General features: G+C 51.1%; 1 protein-coding gene across 10 annotated transcripts in view; it reads left to right on the forward strand.

Moving 5' to 3' along the window:
- Nucleotides 1-18,944, forward strand: part of HMBOX1 (homeobox containing 1) — an 802,934-nt gene that overhangs the window by 240,630 nt on the left and 543,360 nt on the right. For all 10 annotated transcript variants that reach the window (XM_069605709.1, XM_069605710.1, XM_069605704.1 and 7 more), the window contains exon 2: nt 129-289. In XM_069605709.1, coding sequence (XP_069461810.1) covers nt 258-289 — 32 coding nt within the window. In that variant the 5' untranslated portion in view covers nt 129-257. The remainder of the gene's footprint in view (nt 1-128; nt 290-18,944) is intronic.

The following is an 18,944-nucleotide window of genomic DNA, read 5'->3' on the forward strand; positions in this document are numbered from 1 at the left end:
AAATACTGTTAATATTGTGAGTTTTCAGTTTTTGTGTGACTTGTCCATTGCTTGACGTATCAGACCTGCAAACCAGTATGTTTTATAAGCAATCCTAAATGTTTCATGTTCTGTTTCTGCTCTCTTAGGTCGGACCATCTTGAACACCTCAATACTGGGGCAACGCAGCTGTACAACTGCAAGAAGATCAATACGGTCCCCACTCATGTGTGGTATGGTGCAAAGCTGGGAGCAGCTTGATACATCCATCTATTGATATGCGACGGTCAGCAGATAGCAGTGCATTGAGGTCGGGTCAATATTTATTTGTGGCTTATATGACCATCTAAGAATTAATCATCCTTAGTTTGCTGTACCTCATTGTGCTTTAAATCTCAAGTATATTAGACTGTCTTGTGATAACATTGATAGGAGTCCTCATTCCACAGTGTAAGCTCAGTGTTTAGTGTGGACTGCAGTTGATTAGACAGATTTGAACTAAGGTTACAAGTGCAGTAAAATTGTGACCTTTATGAATGGAAACTATTCCAGATATTTGCAATGTATGAAACTTTCAAATGGCAATAAAACCAGCACATTATAAACAAATATCAGATCATAATTTCTGAAACTGAGATTGTGGCCTTGAAAGTAAACCATTGCTTAACAAATGACTCCAATCTTAAAAATGAATAGAGTGAAGCAAAAAAAGAAAACTGGTAAAAAATGAAAAGGGAAAACTAGTAGAAGCTGGTGAGTCAAGTTAGTTGATTGTAGTCATATCTGTCAAGGTCCTTCCAGTTCCTTATTTATTCATTTTATTTTGAATATTTATTAACCACAAACCTAGCTCCAGGACACATTGTACCTCTGCATCTGAAGGTGTCACAGGTATACATTAGATAGTTATGGTGGGGCTGGCAGGCAGTCCTCAAAACATATAATTTGTTAAGAGAATACCATTCGTAGTTAACAATTACAATGTAGTGTTCAAAGTGAAGTTGGAGGGTAAGCTCTAGAGGGTGATTCTAAGGAGGGGGATGTTGGTCAAGGTTGTTTCAGGGGGTGTATCTGATGGAGTGTGAAGCTGCTCTGTCAGGTAAAAGTGGTAAATTGAATAATCCTATTTCTCTTGAACTACTACTATCTCCATCTGTGGGGTGCACAAGGTTTCCAGTCTCTTTCCATGGCTAATTAACATATATGTACATGTACCCCTTCCTCATCTTATGTCCCCTGTCTCCTGCTTTTGTCAGTCGCTTATGCTGATGATACTCGAGTTGTTTTTAGACCCCGGTAGGTGGTTGGCAGCCCATAGCCAGATTATGTCCTGGCTTTTGCATGTCAATGCCTGGATTGCTTTGAACAAACTTCTTCAATGTATTGAAGACTGAAATTCTCTATTTAGGCTCCTCTATTCCTCCTTTACTGTGTCCTTTTCCTGCCTCTTTGGGCCCCACACTTTCTGTGGTTCCCTCTGCTAGGAATTTCGGTGTTATCTTTGACAATTCTCTTTTCCACCTCCCCCACCCCCCAAATCCTTGAACTGTGTGAGGGGATCAAAGACCTCACCAACACAGAAAACTTTAAAGTGCTTTATTCGGGTGCTATAACAGTATGGGGACAAAATAATAAATTACTATGGCATAACATAAAAATTGAAAACTTGCCCGACTAGGACTAGTGGTTTGTAACTAAAGTTCATAGAAACACAAAGTTTGCAATGTCGCTAAGTCGCAGGAGGTTCCAGGGATCCGCTAATATAAAGTGAAAATGATGCACCAAGAAAAATCTTCTAGTTCTACCGGTATTCTGGACTTGCCTTCCACTATGTTCCTAACTGCCTAAGGTGATCCCTGGTTTAATAGGAATGTCTCTCCTTCATTTCTGCTTTGTCCACCGTGGATGAGGCTTGACAGTAAATCCCTTTGTCTGTTCATTAAGAGAGTCTCCCTCCTGGGAATTCATCCCTCTCCCATGCCAGGTGAATCAGGAGCCTGGGTGTCAATCTTGGCACTTCTCAGATTCCAGGATGGGGCCAGGAAATTTGATAGGGTGAGGCAGTGGTCAACTGATCTTCCTAGCCCCTCAACCCCCTTGGTTCTTCAGCGTCACCTGCCTTTGTCCCCCTGTTAACGATTAATCATTGCAATTGGACTTTTTACAAACTCCAAGTCTCTACTTTCCAGAATTCTCTTCTACGCTATCCTCCTCTGTTCAGTGTATTAGTTTTCCCCCCCGCTGTTCTCTCTTGGTCACTTTCTTCACCCTTTTGGGCTGCTTCAGTCTCTGACTCATTGCCTTGACCTTCTCTGTCCATTTTGAGCATGGTTGGCTCCCTGCACCAGATCTCATACACAATCACCTTCTCCACCCCGATTGGGCACTACAGTCTCCACTTGCCAGATCCTTCTCTCTATCGCCTTCTTCACTGCTTTGGACACATTTCTCCACTCACCAAATCTCTCCCACTTTCGACGGCTTCATCCCTGTAGAGCAGGACTATCGTCATCTATTCCTCTCTCCTTCAATGCTTTGGCCATAACTTTCCCCACTGTCTATCTTTTCCACTATCAACTACTTTACCCTTTTGGGCACCTCCCTCTTCCAGGTCACCTTTACTCTTCTTGGAAACCACTTCCTCACTCCTTACAAGCAATCCCAGCTTTGCAGTTTGGTCTTCTGGATCCTTCCCCTAAGCTCCAGTATGGCCCAGACCTCTGGACCTTTCTCAACCTCATGGGTTCTGCTTCCAGTCCAAGGCTTCCTACTCGCCCCACCATTCTTCTCTAAAAAAGTTCTATTCTCATACTCTGATTTCTTCCAACCTCAGACCGAACCGTTGGCTTTTCATAAGGCTTTAGCTCGGCATCCCAGCCTTCCTGTGGTGAAAGGGGATGTCCGCTGGGAAGAGGATTGGCTGTTGGGCTCCACCTTCTGGGATGGCCTACAGCTCTTCTGTGGGATTTGGAATTTGACAGTCCTTCAAATTGGGCGGTCCTGCCTTCCAGTCTCTCCCTTTGAAAAGGGAATAAGGTTCACTTTCTTCAGACAGCTCTTATAGGGATGGACTAATGCACCCCACACGTGAGGAAGTTTCCCAGATCCAATATGGGACTTGGGGATGACTAGTCCCTTCTGTAAGGTAGCCTTTATCTGGTTGTCACTCCCTAATCCTGCACCGTGGATGGACTCCCCATGCCTATCTGTTCCCAACTGTCAGTGGCGGCCTTGCCCAACAGATGGTTAGTTGACTCTCAAGTTCCCCTTCACAATTCAGGCCTGCATGCTACTGCTCCTCCCACCACCACCACCACCACCTCCTCTCAGTTGATGGCTTACCTGGGGAGCAGAGTGTGCCGGTGTTGCCAAACCACCATCTTCAATGGCTAGTAGCTGCAGGACCATGAGCTTCAGTATACCCCAACGCACTCTGTTTTTGGGGTTGGGTAGAAATAATTAGCTGGCTCCCACCTGGTCTACGCTTCCCAGGTGTATGGGCTGTGCCCCTTAAAGGAACTCTGTCCAAAGTTGGTGCCTTACCACTGTCCCCTGCCCGAAGACAAGAAGCAAGTGAGTTTGACTTTGTACTGCTGCACTTATTTGCGCTATTGCTCAGGGAAACGCTGCTGCCTTCACCGACTCCATTTTGATGTTTTGATTGTATTTTATTTTTAATTTTTCAATGTTTTTTTGGCATTTGTAATGTACATGTAGCAATTCAATGCACAATTTTGATCACAGTCGTATATGTACTGAGAACAGATTGACATCAACAAGTAACTTTATACTAACAACAGTCTTCACTTCTGTGTGTGCCCATAAAGGCGCTTATTTTCTTTCACTAATACATTTCAACTCTTATGGTGTTCTTGGGGGCCGGGGCCTTAGTGTGACAGCCCGGGCTGCTTGATTTTGAGGTCCGGCTGATACACAGACACCGCCGCCTCTAAAATTAACCAGTTCGCTCACAGCGGTTTATCATCCGATGAGTGAAACATGTCCCAGGTCAGAGCTTTCCAGGCTTCGTAAGCAGAGCTTGCATCCCCACCATCCTTAGCTATTCCATCACCCCATACCCTGGTTTCAGCCCCTGTCCAGTGTTCCAGGTCTCAGTGCCATTTAACGTATTGGGGGCCCTTGACAGATTTCCACGCCATTGCAATGGTCCTCTTCGCCAGCAAACATATCATGTCCATGAATTTAATTATATGTCTGACTTTACTTCTTCTTGGGTAGGCCCCCAGGAGGCACTCCTTTGGTGTCCATTCATACCTTGCTACCCCCGCCTTTCTGCAAGCGTGCTCTATCTGGGTCCAGAAACGCTGTATCTTTGGGCACCCCCAGAACATATGCATCATATCTGCACCCGCCGACCCACACCAGGGACATAGCGGTTTCACTTTGCTATTGAATTTGGCTATTCTGCTGGGTGTGTCACGTAGGTCCTATAAAGGATATTTAATTGGAGTAGTCGGAATCTGGCATTTCTTGACACTTCCCGAGAGTATCCCAGGACCCTATCGCACACCTTCTCTGTTAGGCTGATCTCCAGATCCGCCTCCCACCACTGTTTCAGTAGGTTACTCTTGGGGTTGGGTCTATCTGCAAGTTGGCTATAGAGTCGGGACAATGGTCTCCACCCATCCACCAGATTGTAAAGCAGGGGTTAGGACTGGTTCCGTCTCAGGTTCCTCTGGCCACCCCCTCCTTTTCACTTTAGCCACCTCTCTGACCTTTCGGTACCATAGGAATTGCCCGTTGGGTGGCCCCTCTTTTTCAACTATGGTTTCAAATTCTCTGAAGATGCATTCCTCATATGTGTCCTCCCAAGTGTAGATGCCGTGTCTTTCCCATTGCCTTATCCTAGCCAGGTCTGTCTTGCCTGTACAGACATCTGCCGCAATCTGGATCTTGGGGGAGTAGGGCTGTTCGTGCCCTCGCAGTGTCAGGGCCCTGCTCCAAATTAGTCTACCCAGCTGCACAATCATTGGGACCTCCCCCAAGCACTGCAGTGGTACCCACAGCGCTTCCTTCAGGAGCACCGGCGCTATGAGTTGTTTCAACAGCGCAGTTTCCCAGGTGGTCTGGCCCGCGAGCCACTTGGCCACAAAGCTGAGTTGTGCTTCCAGAAAGTATTTCTCCAGGTCTGCTAGTTGATCCACTCCCGCTCTATATGGAAGCGTAAGTACATTCAGGGAAAGTCTATGTCTGGCCGAGCCTCACAGAAGCTCCCTCAGTGGTTTTTCCAGTAATCGAAAAAATGTGGCTGGTATATAGTAGTGAACATTTTGGAAAAAATATAGGAACCTCGGCAGGACTATCATCTTAACAATGGAAACCCTTCCCATGACCGACCGCGGCAATTTGGACCAAAACTTCATGGATTTGCTGAGCCCCTGCAGCGCTACCAGTGTGTTGCCCCTCTGCGTCTGTTTGGGTGTGTGCCAAATATTCACCCCTAGGTATCATAACGTGTGTATTTTCCATCTAAGCCCGACCTTCAGGAGGTCCTCTTCCCTCTCTCCTGCCAGCCCTGTTAGTGGGAATATGCACGATTTCTCCGTACTGAAGGAGATCCCCGATACTCATGCAAAACTTTCCAGCACCTCTAGGATTACTGGTACGTTAAGGTGTGGTCCCGCAGGTACAACAGGACATCGTCTGCATACAAGGAGACTACATGGTACGCTCCTCACACCCTTATGCCTGCGTCAAACAATTGTTTCCTAATGTATATGGCTATCGGCTCTAACCCCAGCACATAAAGCATTGGTGACAGCGGGTAACCTTGTCTGGTGCCCCTTTGTATATCCCACAGCGACGACACCACTCTGCCTGTCTTTACTCTGGCAGCCAGTGCCTCGTACAGAATCTTAATCCATCTAATAAAGTAATCGCCCAATCCGAAGTGTCCCAGCACTGCGACTAGCCATTCCCAATATATAGAGTCGAATGCTTTAATGGCGTTGAGGGATATCACAGCGTACAACTCCTGTGAGCCTGCTGTATGCACAATGATGTGTCGCAGCCGACGCAGGTTTGCTGGCGTACTGCGGCCTGGTATAAACCCATTTTGGTCCCCATGTACTATGCCCCCTATAACTTTCAACAATCGCTTGGCCAGTATGGTCTTCAGGATCTTAACGTCGTAGTTTAACATTGCTAATGGCCTGTACGAACCGCACTTGCTTGTAGGCTTCCCGGATTTAGGTATCGGGACTACTAGTGTCTCCCTCATGCTTTTCGGCAGCACTCCAGTTTCGTATGTCCGTCGGCATACGCCACAGTGGTATGGGCGGCCTGGGGCCTCTCATCCTCCATTCCATGAGCAATGGTGAGTGGTCTGATATTATTCTACCCAGATAAGATGCTGATTCTATCTGGGGCAAGTGTATCTTGTCTATTAGTAGGTAGTCTATTCTAGTATAGATCCCATGGAGGACGAGAAGTAGGATAATTCCTTGTTCTCTGGGTGTAGCTCCCTCCACACCTCTGCCAGGCCCAAGTTTCCTATTACTGCATTCAGTGCTGAGTGACTTGGCCTTGCCCGTTGTGTCAATGGGTTAGACCTATCCAGGTCGTGGTCTTGAACACAGTTAAACGCCCCCCAGATGAAGAAACAATCCCTATAAGGAGTTAACTTAGTGCCTAGCTTGGTCAGGTATGCTGACGTCCCACAGTTAGGTAGGTATGAGTTGACAATGCAAATTTCTATTTGTTCAATATATCCCCTGAGTATCCGGTATCTACCCTCCTCATCCACCTCTTTAGTTAATAGTCGGAAAGGCACTATATTATCTATCCATGTGTATACTCCGCGTGCATATTTGGAGTAAGGAGCTCCAAAGCCCTGGCCTCCCCAATGTTCCACCATTTTGCCATTGCCCTCAGTTGTGAGGTGGGTTTCCTGCAGTAATGCGATGGAGATTTTATTCCTCCTCAGGGAGGATTTAATTCTGTTCCTACGCATATAAGTACCCATCCATCTATCATTCTATGTCAGCACTCTTATATCAGCCGCCATTACCAGCTAGTGGAACCCCGCTCCCCCCATCCTGTGCCCGTTGTTACGTTGCATCAGTTGCTGTGAAGACTTTAACACATTTCAAACAATAACAAATTAAACTTAACCAACTGCTCCAGCAGTTGCACTGCATAGGCAGCGCTCAGGTGCCCCCGCTCCGTCTTGACCCTTCTGGGACATCTTGCGCGGGTAGCGGCTCTTCGGCAACAGGCCTGCACCAAACAATTCACGGGGGAGTACCTTCAGCCCAGGCCAGGCGGCTTGGAAGTTCCCCTGTCCTTCTAGCAAACTTTGGCCTGGCTACCATGAGTGTGGATGTTCCTTTGTCATCTTCAGAGTACTGGCCTCATTGACCCAGTTGCTTGGGTTACGTCTTGGGCGCTTCACCCTCCGCCATCTTATTATGTTCCAGCAACATGTTGGCCGCCGCTGGTGTCTCTAGGAATACCGCTCTCCCCTTGTAAATCACTTTTAGCCTGGATGGGTACATCAACATGTACTTGAGGTTTAGCTGCTGCAGCCTGGCTTTGATCGGGACGAAAGAGTTTCGTGCTTTCTGTACCGCTGGAGTATAATCTGGATATATTGCAATTTTGGCATTGCCCCTTCTTATTTCGCCCCCTTCTCGTGAATGGTGCAATAAGATTTCCCTGTCTTGGAAGTTCACGATCCTCGCTATTATCGGGCGTTGATACGATCCTGGCGACTGTCTTTTTTGCAAAGTCCTGTGGGCCCTTTCAACTGCAAACCCCTGTGAGACGCCCCGCGCCTACCTCTTTTTGTAGCAGGGTTTCCACCAAATGTGTGGGGTTAGTGCCCTCCATCCCTTCAGGAATTCCCAGTAGTCGTACGTTGTTGCGCCTGGACCGTCCTTTCGTGTCTTCCGCCTTCTCCTCTAGGACTTTGTTTCTCCTCTCCAATTCCTGGACTCTGTTCTGCATGTCTTTCACTGCTTCTGTTGTTTCTCGTTGCCCGGCCTCCGTGATGGTGACTCGCTCTGTAAGATTGCGCATATCCTGGCGCATCAGCTGCACATCTGACTTTACCACCTCTATTTTGGTGTCAATAAAAGAAAGCAATCCTGCGATGGCTTCCAGCACCTGCCTATCTTTGTCATTTGATTCTGGTGTCGCTTGGTCTGGGCAATCCTCAGCAGCATCTTGTCGTTGTTCCCGTGGTTTAGCTGCAGCAAAGTACGCCATGATGATGGTGGTCTTGTTTTTCCCTTTCAGCAGGGACATATCCGCCAGCGAAAGTCCAGGCTAGTGGTGTGCTGCCAGCTGGGACCGCGTCTTGTGTGGCCTGGGGCTATGAGTCGTCTGATTGCCTGCACCAGTCTTTCTTCCCTAGCTCCAAGCCCCCGGTTAGCGTCATTCACCGTCTGCCAGATTTGTGTTTGGGTCTATCCCAGAGGTCTCCAGCTGCAATTGTGGTTTGTATGTGGCAGTGGTCCCCTCTATGTGCACTGCACTCTTGCGTGGGCTGTAGTGGCGAACTGCTGTCCCCAGGTGTTTGGTGTACAGCCTGGCCTCGTCAGGCTGAGATGATGGCCCTTCCCTTTCCCTTCAGCATGTATTGCCACCAGTTTATCAACCACCTCCTCCCAGGCCTGGTCGGAGGTTTATCTCAGTTAGGGTGGGTATGCCTCACCGGCTCATGCATACATTTCCTCACGTCGCATCTGTAGTTGCTGGTTGGTATTCATCCGTCTGCTCGGTTAGAGCTCTCAGTGCTGTAGCCAAGCGCAGTTTTGCAGGTGGCCTGGTCACGCGTTCTGGCTGGTTCAATTAGGCTCTCTTGGCAAGTGACGGCGCTGTAAGGGATTGGGTGGGTGTCGCTCCTTCAGTGAGGCGGGTAAATTAGGCAAAATGTGTTGTCCGCTCGCTTTGGCTGCCCGTGCTTTTCCTAGTTAGCCCCTCAGAGTGCCCGTACCAGTAATATCCCCAGCGTTACGCCAGGGGATGCGTTGTCTGTTTCCTTGTGCTTGCCCCAGTTGCTCTTGCTGCAATCCTTTGTGCCTCTGTGTCCTAGCCTGCTTCACCAGTGTCTTAATGGGTGCTCCTCCGTTGACTGGAGGGGGGGGGGGGTGTCTGTACTTCTGCTCTCTATATGGCAGAGGAGAGGCACAGAGGACCCCAGCCAAGATTCTCTATTGTGGTAGCAATGGACGAGCAATCGAGGCCTAGCTTCTCAGGAGGTGATGCAGGCTGGTTCTTAAGTACAGTGTAGTCCCCAAGCCCCCACAAAGGAATGTCCACACACTGTATTAGTAAACAGTCTTTATATAATTAAGTTCAAGGTTATGTACACAATCACAATAACTCACTTTTGTGTTCAGTAAATCTACAATGGCAAATATATGCAGTTCTAAGTGGTACCACAATTAGTATTAGATTTCATTAAAGTGCATCAACTGTACTCTAGTTAAATGTCACACAAATCACTTAATAAAGGTAACCAACATTAGATATAGGAGGAAAGCAGTTGTTTAGAACAATTGGCAGAATACTGGCCCCATTACCTAGACACAATTCTGTGTGTAGATTCCCCCCGCTCCCCACCTGGGCAACCTGTAAAGTAAGGATATATCACACGCCCAGTCCATATATTGTTCTAAAAGTCTTAATTCCTTATATAATGTTTCTACCACCCCAATGTAGCTGGAATAGCAGAGTTCGATGTCGGGCCGTCGACGGATCCTTCTTGAGCGGCTCCCTTTAAAGCAGGAGCCACGGATCGTCGAGATCCCTTGAAGAAAGTGAACTCGGCGTTGAGGCGACAGCTTCGGTCCAAGCGGAGCTCGTCGACGACAGAGTAAAGACGTCCTGCAAGGAAGAGGCGTGCGGGGCACCTCGATGTTGCTTGTTCAGGACCACAAAGTTTGAAGAACTGTGGCCCAGCAAGGGCGTCGAGTCATCCGGCGTCTCTACTGTCGTTTGGTGGCGAGAAACCCACCGGCGGATGCTCCTCGGTGCGTCGACGACCTGGCCTTCTCCGGTGGGATAAGGCGGGCGGCGATGTGGATGAGCGCATCTGTGAATCGAAAAGTCTTGGGCAAAGAAGCGTGCTGCTCCGGTCGGCGGCACGACGTCAAGCGGTCCCCTCTTCTGGGCAACACGGCTTCGACGGGCCTCCAACGGCTAAAGCAGACTTGTGAACCCTGGTCGGCGACGGTGGACGGAATGTCCGTGGCTTATCTCAGTTCTCCTCGGCAGTCCCAGTCTCCAGTCGGCAGCCTTTCGAGGGTCTGACTTCTAGGGCGCTTCAGCGAAGGTTAGCGATGGGAAGAAGGCACATAACCAGGTCCTCTCTTGGATCAGTCTCGACGGCTTTCGGCGAAGGGAGACAGCAGTCAACCTTCTTCTTCAGGCTCGGCTTCGAGATTAAGCATCAGTTTCAACTTCATCTTCTGAACAATTTCTAGCAGTGAGAGGCCCCCGGATATACTATTTGATCTCTCATTCATTCTGCTGGGTAACACTCAGGCAACCAATCACTCAGAAGGGCATTCAGCAGTCAGTCAGCCAATCAGGCATACAGTGCATTCAGTCCATTCTCCTCCCTCTCAGACACTCGCAACAAGGAATGTGTATTGGGACAAGTACTCAGCCATTCAACACTACACACTGCATTCATACCAGTTTTGGGCAGGGCTGTCCCAGCCATTGTGTCAAACACCAGAAACCGGACATCCACAACAAGGAGTGCATATTGGTCACACACTCCATTCACTCAGGTCCCACCCACAGGGTGTACTCACAACATACAGTCACTGGGAAGGCTCCAGCCAGTCTGTCCTGGACTTCACAACAACACCATATATGGAACTTCCACTCAACAGCCAGTCAGGGAGAAAGGACAGAGTCAGGGTATCCCAGGACTTTGGGGAAACAAGGTAACAGGCAATAGAAAGCAAGAGGCCACGGGGGCCATCTTGTTTCCTATCAGGAATCAACTGATTCCAATGGCAGGGCCTGAGTATCCCAAAATGGAGGATACTCAGAGCACCTGTCAAATTCAGCATGGAGCAGCCACCAGCCCATACCCTGCTCTGTGGGCCACACACAGGTGCCCAAAAACATACACTAAGGGCACAGGGTTGTAACCCTACCCATGGGTGCCATAATGGTATCCCATGGGTCTGTACACCCAACCAAAAACAGGAAGAGCTGCACTGCCAGGAGTCCCACATGGACTCCTGGGCAGAAAACAATACAGAACACAAATGAAAAAGGACTACAGGGCAAGGACAGGGAGGCCCTGTCCCTCCAATGCATTTCCAGCATCACACACCCCTTGACCCCCCCCTTGTCTCTTGCACTCCTACTTCTGCCCACCTACTCTTCCTGCCCCCAATCGACGTAACCCTCTCAGTAGACACTCAGGAACCACAGGCACCTAACCCTTCCCGTACCCCAGCACAACCTGTCTCAACACCCCTGAATGTTCCTACCACACCCACCACCCCACTGGGCAGCCATGTCCCTCAAGCTCCCACTCCGATGAGCACCACGAAAACCACATCCCCTCACAAAGTCACCTGCACCCTCTTTAACGTCCGCTCGGTAGCAAGAAACACAGCATTTTTGACCTCCTATCCTCTGACAAGCCTAACCTCCTTTTTCTCCAGCATGGGGTCTGGCATGGATTCACATGCTCATGAATATTCCCTGTCGTCAGGCTGGGAATCATCGGTAAAGAAAAAATCAGTATCAGTTTAGTTTCTGATCTGTCTTTCTTAGTAATAACCAATCACTGATCTCTGGGTCATACTGCCCCCAGCCAATGACTGCCCTCTCCCTAAGCCCCTCCCATGGCAGCCATCCTCAGATTTTTACCGCACGTTCAAGTGTTGGGAGTCCTCGTGCTTTAGCTCTCGAGCTTTTACTGCATTTTTGCGCTGTTTCAAATGAGATTTTCTCATTTTTTTCGGTTTAATCGAGCCTCAAGCTCCACCGTTTCTACTTCCGATAAGGGGGACCCGTTTCGGAATTCTTCTACGCCCTTCAAGGGTGAAGTTTTCGTCGAGTTACGCTTCTTTGAGGATTCCAGAAGATCTGAGGCCTACCTCAACGGACATGGCCCAGGACAAGGGAAGCTTGACGCCCGGATCCAAGCTGCTCAGGAGCTGCCCGGGATGCGGATTGCAAAATGGTTTCAAGGAGGACGAGCATTCGAGATGTCTCTACTGCCTTCATGAGGAAAAGACGCACGTGGAGAAGGACTGTGCGTTCTGCAAGAACCTGTCGGAGCGGACCAAGCAAGATCATCGTTCCTGCCTCGCCGCCTGGCTTGAGAAGGGGACAGCAGGTGAGAAGGCGAAGAAAAAGTCTGAGCGGGCTTCTAAGTCCTGTGAGGGCGCCCCGGTGATGGGGGCCCAACAGAAGGCCAAGCACCGCGAGTCCGCGGGCACCGGGAGCGCCGAAAGGTCGGGCTCTTCGGCTGCCAAGCAGGGCGCGACTTCCCCGGCACGATCAACCACGAACCAGCGCTCTGGTTCGGGGAAGAGGAAGTCCGAGAACCCGGGTAAGCTTCTGGAGAGGCCCCGGTCGATCTCAAAGGGAGCAGAGGGGGAGCGAGGCGATGACCCTCTCCCCCATCCCCCCCAAGCGAAGGCCCAAGACGCACCTAAGGTGGTGAGGGCCTTGATCCACAACGAGGTTGTCGCAGCGGCTGTGGCGAAGCCGGCAGAGACTACACCAGTGGAGGCGGCCTCGGGGCCCAGAGTTTCCCTGCCACCGCAGAGGGAATCCTTTTTCCAGCCCATCATTAAGACCCCCCGGTGGAAAAAGAAGGGGGCGGGGGCGGTGGCCATTACGGACTCGAATTCAGCCTCCGAGGAGGATCCGGTGGAAACCGTGAAAGGCCTCAACGAGAGGTTCGAAGGCCTCAACGAGAGGTTCGAGAAGGTTCGATCCCAGGGGAAGGTTCCTGCTGATGTGATCGAAGATAGACAATGGCGACGACGAGGGCCCAGTGGAGCAGCCATCCCGCCCGTCGCAGCCATTGCCCGAGCCCCAGGATAGCTCAACGGCCATTTTGTTGGCGATCCAATCCTTATGTACTGAGATCAGGACGAGGTTACCATGGACCCCGACGGAGGATCCAGAATCAGGACTGTCGGGAAGCCCTCCGAACAAGCGGAGGAGAGTCCACCCCGCACCGCCCTTCATGCCCACGAGGCCTGTGGCCCCTCATCCCCCTCGCCAGACCCTCGGGATGATACGGCGACGGATACATCGACGGGGACGGACGACGATGGCGGCGATGATACAACTGACATTCCTTCATCATCCCCCGCCCCCCGGGCCTCTCCGCCCGTCGAAATTGGCTCTTTCCATGCCATGATAGCCAGGGCATCTGAGCTCTTCCAGCTCTGCCCTGAGGAACAGAAAAAGGAAGGCTTTCTTTACCAACGACGGGAGGCCAAGAGAAAGACGGTCCTCGCAGTACCGTTGCTCAACGACATCTGGGACGAGGGGCTGGCTATCCTGAAGAACCCTTCCATGACACCCGCCAAAAGGGACTGGTAAGAGAAGAAGTACCGGGTCCCCGATGCCGCCCCCTTGTGCCTCAGGGCCCAGCCTACACCGGACTCGGTCGTCTCGGCAGCGGCCAAGAAGAAAGCAGCGGGTGCGGCAGCTTCAACTTCCACTGCCGGACAGCGAGGGCAAGAAATTGGACTCCATGGGACGACGAGTCATCTCGTCGTCGGCGACGACGATTAAGGCGGCTAATGCCTTAGCGATTGTGGCCCGTTACGACAGAGCGCTTTGGTTCAAGATATCTCCCCTGCTAGACTTCCTACCGGACGACAAGAGGGCTGAGGCCCTACAGATTCTGCAGGAAGGTGAGGTGGCGTCGAATCACGCCATAACGGTGGCAACGGACATTACCGATACCGGATTTCACCAGCTTGGCAACAGGGTTTGCCTTCGACGACGAGGATGGCTCAAGGCGACAGACTTTTGCCAGGACGTCCAGACCAGAATGTTGGACTTGCCGTTTCGACGGTGGTCTGGAGGGTTGCCCAGAGCATTGCCAGTGGTTAAGATTAATTCTAAACCTTCCAGCCATCACCTCTTTGTTTTTGCGTTCGACGGCAACAACCTGTTTGGGAAGACGATGGATGAGTCCATCCAGGCAATCAAGACCGACACAGACACAGCCCGAGCCCTAGGAGTCCTTCAGCAACGGCGGCCCTTTCGGAGCTCCGGAGGCAGACAGAGCCTCCAAGGGATCCATCGGTGGCTCTTCTACGTATCGCCAGGCGGCCCGCTCCTCGTCCCTGGAGGCCTACAGAGGCCGCGGCAAGCAAGGAGGGTCTCGCCGGTGGCGTCAAGGAGGCCAAGGCGGCAAGGCCCACTTCCAAGCAGGACTGAACCGGCCGTAGCGTCGGGCTCCCACCGAAGCACCCCGGTGGGAGGCCGGCTGACGAAGTTCGTCAGCGTGTGGGAGTCCATCTCCACCGACCGTTGGGTGCTGGACACCCTGGCCCGCGGACATTCGCTAGAATTTCAAAAGAAGTGTCCTTGCATTCCTCCCGTGGCCAGGAAGGAGAATCGCGTCCCTCAACTGCTGTTGGAGGTAAGGGGGCAATGCTCAAAGGTGCCATCGAGCTCGTCCCCAGGAGGCTCTGGGGTATGCTCAAGGTACTTCCTCGTCAGAAAGAAGACAGGCGCGTGGCGCCCCATCCTGGACCTGCGTCGGTTAAACAAGTACATCAAGGCACAGAAATTCAAGATGGTCACCCTCCAGCACGTGCTGGGACAGCTGGAGGAGGGCGACTTCCTATCGTCGTTGGACCTGGAGGATGCTTACTTCCACATCCCCATTCTAAAATGACACAGAGTTCCTCAGATTCGTAGTCCAGGGGCGTCGCTACCAATTCAGAGCCCTGCCGTTCGGATTAAAGTCGGCACCCAGGGTGTTCACCAAGTGCCTCGCACCAGTGGCAGCGCGGCTGCGCCTGCAGGGGATCCACGTCTACCCCTTCCTGGACGACTGGCTAATCCGTGCAAGGTCAAGAGAACTCGCCGTCGAACACACGGCGAGGACCGTCCGCCTGATCACGTAACTGGGATTCGCCATCAACTACCCCAAATCCCACCTGGTTCCGTCGCAGGTGGCACTGTTTCTGCCGAGCGAAGCTCGATACAGTGGAGTGATTGGCATCTCCGTCGGAATAAAGGACGAAGGCCATTTTGTGTAAGGTGCAGCACCTGTTGGCCACGGACGTGGCCAATGTCAGGTCCATCAATTCCCTTCTTCGGGATGATGTCCTCATGCATCTACCTTGTGCCCCTTTGCAGACTTCGGATGCGTCTGCTACTAGGGATGTAACGGTATAACGGTATACCGTTAAAGATACCGTGAACCACTTAATTGAACAATAATAACCGTCACATTGTTTATACCGTTCTACCGTTCAGTGTGCTTTTCAACCTGATTTGGAAAGGCTGCAGTAAGCAATTGCTGCGCAGTCTTGGTTTTGCACTGTTGGATGTGCCGTCTGCCAAGTAGTTTCAGTTGGAGCAGTTTTTAATGCCATTCCATAAACCACACGTGCCTTACACAAAATCAATATGTTAGCAATAGGAAGAATAGATACAGTGCCAAGAAGGAAAAGGGTTTACTTTGGGGGTGGCGGCTTTGGGGTTTATATATTTATAATGGATAATGTTCTCTAAACATATGGCAATGGGGGATTTCGCTGGTTCTATCATTGAATTTACATATAATAAGTCACAGAGAGAGAGAGAGAGAGAGAGAGAGAGAGAGAGAGAGAGAGAGAGAGACTGACTGACTGACTGACTGACTGACTGACTTGATCTGTGGCATGCAGGTTATCAAGATGGCAACATGTTCATCTTCACCAGTAGCCAGTGGGGGAGCAAAAACCCTAAATGACCACTTCAGAAAAGCTATTCAGTTTGGTTTGCCAGTTGCAGCAGGCCTCCACTCCTCTCCACACTTGTGTTTGGTGGAAGCAAGGCATTTCAGTGGAAAGTATGTTGAAAAGCCCAATTCTGGCCCTGGGTGCCTGGTTTTGTTTGTGATGATACATCTGTCAATTTATGACCTTTTAGAAAATATGTGTTAAGATTAGTTAACTCCACCTGCTATACCGCGATAACCATGATATATCGTCATTTGGCAAGAAGGTTATCGTACGTCATAAAACGAAAACCGTGACACCCCTATCCGCTACAGGAGTTCCTCGACACCCTGGCGTATCAGGAGACGGTGACGACAGACGCCTCCCTGGAGGGATGGGGGGCCCACACCGGAGATCTCCACGCAAGAGGCCTCTGGCTCCCGGAGGAGAGGTCTCTCCACATCAACATCCTGGAGCTACGTGGGCGCTCAAATCCTTCCTTCCGTCCCTCAAGGACAAAGTGGTGAGGATCTTCACCGACCACACCACCACGATGTTCTACATCCGGAAGCAGGGAGGCACCAGATCCCCAGCCCTATCCAAGGAGGCCCAGGATCTGTGGCGCTGGGCCATCACCCAGGGGATGTTTCTGGTTCCCTTCCACTTGGCAGGTATAAAAAACACCATTGCCGACTCACTCAGCAGGGAGCTGCGCTCGTGCCACGAGTGGGAACTATGCCAGGACCTGGTGGATCGCCTCTTTCAACGATGGGGCAAACCCCAGATCAACCTGTTCGCGACGGCGACGAACTCCAAGTACCAGAGGTTCGCCAGCAGGTTCACACAGCCGAGGAGCATGGGCGATGATTTCTCGTTCCCTTGGGACGGCCTGTTCCTGTACGCGTTCCCTCCGTTGCCGTTGCTGCTCCGTCTCATCAACCAGCTCAAGAGGTCCAGGTGCAGGATGATCCTCGTCGCACTGGCGTGGCCGAGACAGATCTGGTTCCCGGACCTTCTGGACTTGTCAACGTCCCCACCTATCAAGCTGGCGACGGACGCAGATCTTCTCTCCAGAAAAGGAGGCGCCATTCTTCATCACGACCCGGAGTCGCTGAACTTGCAGGCTTGGCTCCTGCAGCACTAGAGTTTGGAGGATACGATATCCCGGCTGACTGCAGAGAGGTTCTTGCAAAAGCCAGGGTGTCCTCAGCTCTCAAGTGCTATGGACATAAGTGGAAGAGGTTCTCTGTCTGGTGCCGTGCACAGAAGATTAACCCTCTGCGGATTATGGCCCCGCAAATATTGCCGTACCTACTGTCGCTGGCCAAATCTGGACTGGCTCACGCCTCCATCAAGATATATCTGGCTGCCATCTCCCGATACACCAGAACTACAGGATGGGCGTCCTTGTGGTCTCATCGCCTGGTGAAGGAATTTATGAAGGGACTATTCCGATAGTTCCCGCCGGTGAAGGACCCTGCCCCGGCGTGGGAGCTCAACGTGGTGCTGACCAGGCTCATGGGGGCCCCATTCGAGCCTGTGCATTCGGCGCCGTTGAAGTTCCTGTCGTGGAAGACAGCATTTTTTCGTGGCCATCACCTCCGCATGACGAGTGGCAGAGATCCAGGCCCTATCTTGCAAGCCTCCATACTTGACTTTTCAAGACACGAGGGTGGTGCCGAGGACGCACCCCTCCTTTATATGCCTAAGGTGCCGTCGGACTTCCACTTCAACGAGCCCTTGTTGTTGCCAGTTTTCTTCCCGTCGCCTTCGTCGCAGGTCGAGAGCGCGCTGAAGTTCTACGTGGACCGCATGAAGAGTTTTCAGAAGACATCACAGCTGTTTGTGAACTTGGACCTGTGAATCAAGGGAAGGCTCTCTCGAAGGCTTCCATTTCCAGATGTCTCTCCGGCTGCATCATGCACTGTGACCGGTTGGCGAACCGACCGCTGTCCGGCTGTCCGAGAGCCCATTCGACCAGAGCGATCGCTGCTACCACGGCGTTCCTGTCTGGTGTGCCCCTGCTGGACATCTGCAGGGCTGCTACGTGGAGGTCGACGCACACCTTCACAAGATTCTACTGTGTCGATCGGGACTCCAGGGAGGAGTTCAGGGTCGGCCAAGCAGTGCTGCGCAACCTGTTTGCTTAAGGTGAGCCTGGTGAGGAGGTAAGAGATGCTTAATGTTGAGTTGTTGTATTGCTTAATGTTGAGCCTGTTGCCACCGCCTGTGGTTGTGCATGTGTATACTGCTATGCATTCTTATATTCATGAGCATGTGAATCCATGCCAGACCCCATGCTGGAGAAGGAACAAGTTACTTACCTGTAACCGTTGTTCTCCAGCATGGGTCTGGCATGGATTCACATGCGAACCCTCCCTCCTTCTCCTCTGCGGCTCTTCACTTGGTCATACTGCCACTTTATGTGCTACCAAATCTGAGGATGGCTGCCAGGGGAGGGGCTTAGGGAGAGGGCAGTCATTGGCTGGGGGCAGTATGACCCAGAGACCAGTGATTGGTTACTACTAAGAAAGACAGATCAGAAACAAAACTGATTCTGATTTTTTTCTTTACCGAGGATTCCCAGCCTTACGGGGAATATTCATGGGCATGTGAATCCATGCCAGACCCATGCTGGAGAACAGTTACAGGTAAGTAACTTGTTACTTATCACTGAAACCTGGTTTCCCTGACGACTTTGCCCCTGTAGCACACAAAGCTTTCCCCCATGGCTACTCGCTCATCGCTCACAATAGACCCTCCAGATGTGGCGGAGTGGTAGTCCTCTTCAGTCGTCATTTCTCCATCTCGCTCATCGAATCCCAGACATGCACTGCCTCCTGTAAATCCCTTCTAGTAAAACGATCTCTGCCACCGACCTTCACCCACAGCTTCCTCCTCATCTACAGACCCCCTGGATACGACAGACATTTCGCCAACAACCTGTGTGATTCAATAGCTACCATTCAAATAAATCATCTATCTCTTACACTCCTAAGAGACTTTCATATCTGGTTCGATATCCCCACTAACCCCATGAGTCATCCGCTGGTTGACAGT

The sequence above is a fragment of the Ambystoma mexicanum genome, chromosome 4p (assembly GCF_040938575.1).
Source record: "Ambystoma mexicanum isolate Mex_15411 chromosome 4p, UKY_AmexF1_1, whole genome shotgun sequence".
Classification (NCBI taxonomy): Eukaryota; Metazoa; Chordata; class Amphibia; order Caudata; family Ambystomatidae; genus Ambystoma; species Ambystoma mexicanum.